The sequence below is a fragment of the Ambystoma mexicanum genome, chromosome 8, assembly GCF_040938575.1.
Source record: "Ambystoma mexicanum isolate Mex_15411 chromosome 8, UKY_AmexF1_1, whole genome shotgun sequence".
In the NCBI taxonomy this organism is placed as follows: Eukaryota; Metazoa; Chordata; class Amphibia; order Caudata; family Ambystomatidae; genus Ambystoma; species Ambystoma mexicanum.
The window spans coordinates 1,704,821,454-1,704,825,744 of NC_090929.1; the positions used below are offsets into that span (position 1 = coordinate 1,704,821,454).

Consider the following 4,291-nt stretch of genomic DNA (forward strand, 5'->3'; position numbering starts at 1 on the left):
AGCTCACCAGCAGCACCACCATGTATCCTAGCTTCAAGAATTATTCGCCTCTCAACTAGGAGCATGCTCCATAGCAGACCTATGAGAGCCTGCCTACGTAATGAGTGGATTGACTCTAGATCTTCCATGCATCACACAAGACATATACTGAGTCATATTAAAGGCAGAAGTGTGCCCCTGAACAATGCATAGCCTCTACAAAATACTCAAACTGCTTTACTCACTCACACACGTGTGTCTGAGCCCACCAGTGCAGGTCTTCTTAATGATAATGACGGCATGTCCAATTTCATAGATGCTTTGCCCAGAGTTGTTACCTGTATGCCTAAAGTGAATGCTACTATGCCCTCAGCTGATACATGTATGCCTAAAGTCAATGCTACTATACCCTCAGCTGATACCTGTATGCCTAAAGTCAATGCTACTATGCCCTCAGCTGATACCTGTATGCCCAAAGTCAATGCTACTATGCCCTCAGCTGATACCTGTATGCCCAAAGTCAATGCTACTATGCCCTCAGCTGATACCTGTATACCTAAGGTCAATCCTACTATGCCCTCAGCTGATACCTGTATGCCCAAAGTCAATGCTACTATGCCCTCAGCTGATACCTGTACGCCCAAAGTCAATGCTACTATGCCCTCAGCTGATACCTGTACGCCCAAAGTCAATGCTACTATGCCCTCAGCTGATGCCTGTATACCTAAGGTCAATCCTACTATGCCCTCAGCTGATACCTGTATGCCCAAAGTCAATGCTACTATGCCCTCAGCTGATACCTGTACGCCCAAAGTCAATGCTACTATGCCCTCAGCTGATACCTGTACGCCCAAAGTCAATGCTACTATGCCCTCAGCTGATACCTGTACGCCCAAAGTCAATGCTACTATGCCCTCAGCTGATGCCTGTATACCTAAGGTCAATCCTACTATGCCCTCAGCTGATGCCTGTATACCTAAGGTCAATCCTACTATGCCCTCAGCTGATGCCTGTATGCCTAAAGTCAATGCTACTATGCCCTCAGCTGATGCCTGTATGCCTAAAGCCAATGCTACTATGCCCTCAGTTGATGCCTGTACGCCTAAAGCCAATGCTACTATGCCTTCAGTTAATACCTTTATGCCTAAAGTCAATACTACTTTTCCCTCAGCTGATACCTGTATGCCTAACGCCAGTGCTACTATGCCCTCAGCTGATACCTGTGTGCTGTAGGACCCCAGCCAACCCATAGAGCTGGGGGTTTCCCAACAGCACTTTAAGATGGGCAGCAGCACCCTTAAGATGGATGGGGATGCAGATTAATACTCTCGCATGAAATCAATAATGACAACTCAATAGTTTGGCAAAGGGAGTCCATTTAATGACAAGTACAAAAAACAGGGAGTTCATGAATATAAGCAATCGCTCGATCTTCCTTCTTGCTTCAATTAATTTAAGAAAAAACACATCATTAATACCAAAAACTCGTCATCACTGACGTGTAACACTTAAAATTTGGCATCCAATTCGATTGGTTCTAGGAAGGTAACTTTCATACAGGTACTATATCTGTATATGGTAACGAAGTGAGGGGATTGGATAAACAATGTCTAAGCCCTTCCTTCAAAATGGCTACTGTAAACATCACTAAAAGTACGATTTCTCATTGGTTCTACTAACTATAGGACCCTAGATTACTTGGTCCACTATGATTGGGTTGGCATCAACCCCACTCATACATTTCCACTTGCTTAGCAGCGTGCAGAATTGCCGGCCAGGTGCAGAGAGTTTGTCTGCAGCCCCAGCTTCCCTCCAATTATTGCTACAATTAATTATCACCTCAGTGGCCATGTGTCAATTATTTCTTTGTGGTTGCCCTCGAGACTGCTTCTTGGTCTGGAAAAGTTAAGACATCTGTGCATGGCACAAGTCCATGCCTGGGTGTGAAAGTTTCATCCCTTCTCGCTCGTCTGGTCACGTGATTCCGACACCGGGAAATCGTCTTATACTTCATGCAATTTGTGTATTTGATTGAATTCTGCCAGCCATCTGTGGCTTATCTTGACGTTTCTCCACAGGATACTCTGTTCTTCTTTTCATAAATTGTATCCACTGTTGGTCTATTTCAGCCGACATGACCTTGGCTCCTTGGCACAATTTGCCTTTGTCTTATTTTCTCTCCTCTTTAATTCTCGATTTGTTTGCTGCAAAGCTCTCCTCTTGAGACCTTTAGTAACCCTTAGTCGATTCTGCTCTTGTGCATAGTGGAAGTATACTTATATAAAGTGCTCCTTTTGAGGTAGATATGTATAGGTGGCGCTTGCCGCAATCTATCTTGCTACTAAGCATAAGCAAGCCTCACAAATTCTTGCTTCTTGCGGTTCCTTGCATATGTACACGTTTAAACTAACTGAATATCTTCATCACACATGTGGCATCATTTCTGACATCTTTGACATCGATTATTTCAATTTAGGCTCAGGATGTCACTTATCCATAGTGTTTCGTCTCTTTTCATCATTCTCAGGTCATTATATCTTCTATATGTGAGTCAGTCCAGTTCTTGTGGCGTCACCATTCGTCTTCCTTCAGAATCTTTTTAGTTTCTTCAGGGATTGCATTCAGACAATCGTCATTCTGTCTCATTTGTTGATATGGTTTTCTCAATGGGTACCTTACTGTCCAGGTTTTCTTAGGTGTCAGTACTTCAACATGTGCTGTTCTTCTGATAGGTACTGGACAGAGCCCAACTTCAGCTCTCTGCTGGTTTATATACATCATCATACATCACATATTTTGGCGTGAATGTTCCTGGTACTTCAAAATGGGCTGATGGAGTGTGAATCCAGCTTGGAACCTCCTCTACACTCCCCCCTCTGGGCGATTCATCAAGCACTTTCACTTCTTCCTTGGTATCCACCTTTACTTCATCCTTTGGATCCAGGTTTACTTCATCCTCTGGATCCACACATAGAGATATGAAGAAATATATCTTTGGGGTCCATATCTTTATGACTCCCTTCAAGCTTCCTGCTGTTCTCACATGCTCATCTTTGTTCCAAGTCATTAGTTGACATTGTCCACTTGGGTTACAATAGATCCATTTTCCCACATAATTTCTATGTTTCCTTGGATATCGAAACTTTGATCCTTCTGGTGCATAAATGCTGACTTTCACAAAGTCTCTTATTTCTTCATCAGTCAGGTCCTTGGGTTTCAATCCTGGTTCGGCATCAATCATGATGTTCATCCCTGTGGTCTTTTTCTCAGCTTTCTGGCACTGAGAGATTATTATCTTGATAACACAGAATCCGAGTAATATCATCACTTGTAGGGCTCCTAGGAATTTGAATGCATCTGCCATCCATTGTGGAACCCATGAAAATAGTGATGCAAACCAACTGTCGTCATCCACTTCGTCAGTTTCATCAAACATTTGATTCTGTAGTTTCGTCAGCATACCTATGGCTTCTGTTAAGCTTCCATTTTCCTCATCGTGTGACGGTATGAATGTGCAACATGATTCTCAGATTTTTGCACAAACACCTCCATCCATAGCTGTGATCACGTCAAGGACATATCTGTTCTGGAGATTCATAAGTCGAATTGCCCTTAATTCTTCCTTGATTGCATTGAATCCTTTTATGGTTGTGTTGATGGTCTGCAGTAAATCCCATCTGGTTATCTGCAACTATTTAGTATTTGCTCCCACCTGAACTCTTGGCATCAGGATTGTCATGAACACTGATGAGGTCAAGCTGAACAGCCTATGTTCATACGGGATTGCATAAAAAGCTTCTTCTGATTTGGCAGAAAGGTAATTCTCTCTCTTCACTCGGCTCATCAGTTCCACAGATCTCTTTTTCCTCAGGTGAGCTTCGGCTTTCGGGAAACTGTCAATATTCAGGTCACGTTTTGGAATCACTAATGCTGGAACATGGACATTCACCAGTGTACATATGCCTCCCCAGTTCTTCGGCAGCCTGATATATGCTTTGGATCCACATGCTCAATAATAATAATAATAATTTATTGTGATTTAGTCCAAATATTAGAACTTTATACAAAGCATTACAATGTTTCAGAAAAGATATTAAAACAGAACAATAAAACACATCTTTCATAATTATACAAAATTACAAAAGTACAAAACTTCATGGTTCTTCACACTGTAAAAAATTGCATATATAAAATAGAAATCTCTAGTACCTCTGATACAATTACACTGGTGTACACATATCTAAAAACATTATCAGTGCATCCCATGTAAATCAATTTCAACAACAGTAAAACAGTAGAACAGGTATAATTG

The 4,291-nt window shown here is 41.9% G+C and overlaps 1 protein-coding gene across 1 annotated transcript; it reads left to right on the forward strand.

Annotated features, from left to right (window-relative positions):
• The first annotated feature begins 279 nt into the window (after positions 1–279).
• Positions 280–1,212, forward strand: LOC138473475 (uncharacterized). The gene has a single exon (XM_069612120.1). It carries the CDS (start codon positions 280–282, stop codon positions 1,210–1,212), a length of 933 nt encoding a protein of 310 aa, XP_069468221.1.
• The last annotated feature ends 3,079 nt before the right edge of the window (positions 1,213–4,291 follow it).

Bases quoted from the DNA above. Each gene is read 5' to 3' on its own strand.
- LOC138473475 (XM_069612120.1), top strand. From the start codon at position 280: ATGTCCAATTTCATAGATGCTTTGCCCAGAGTTGTTACCTGTATGCCT.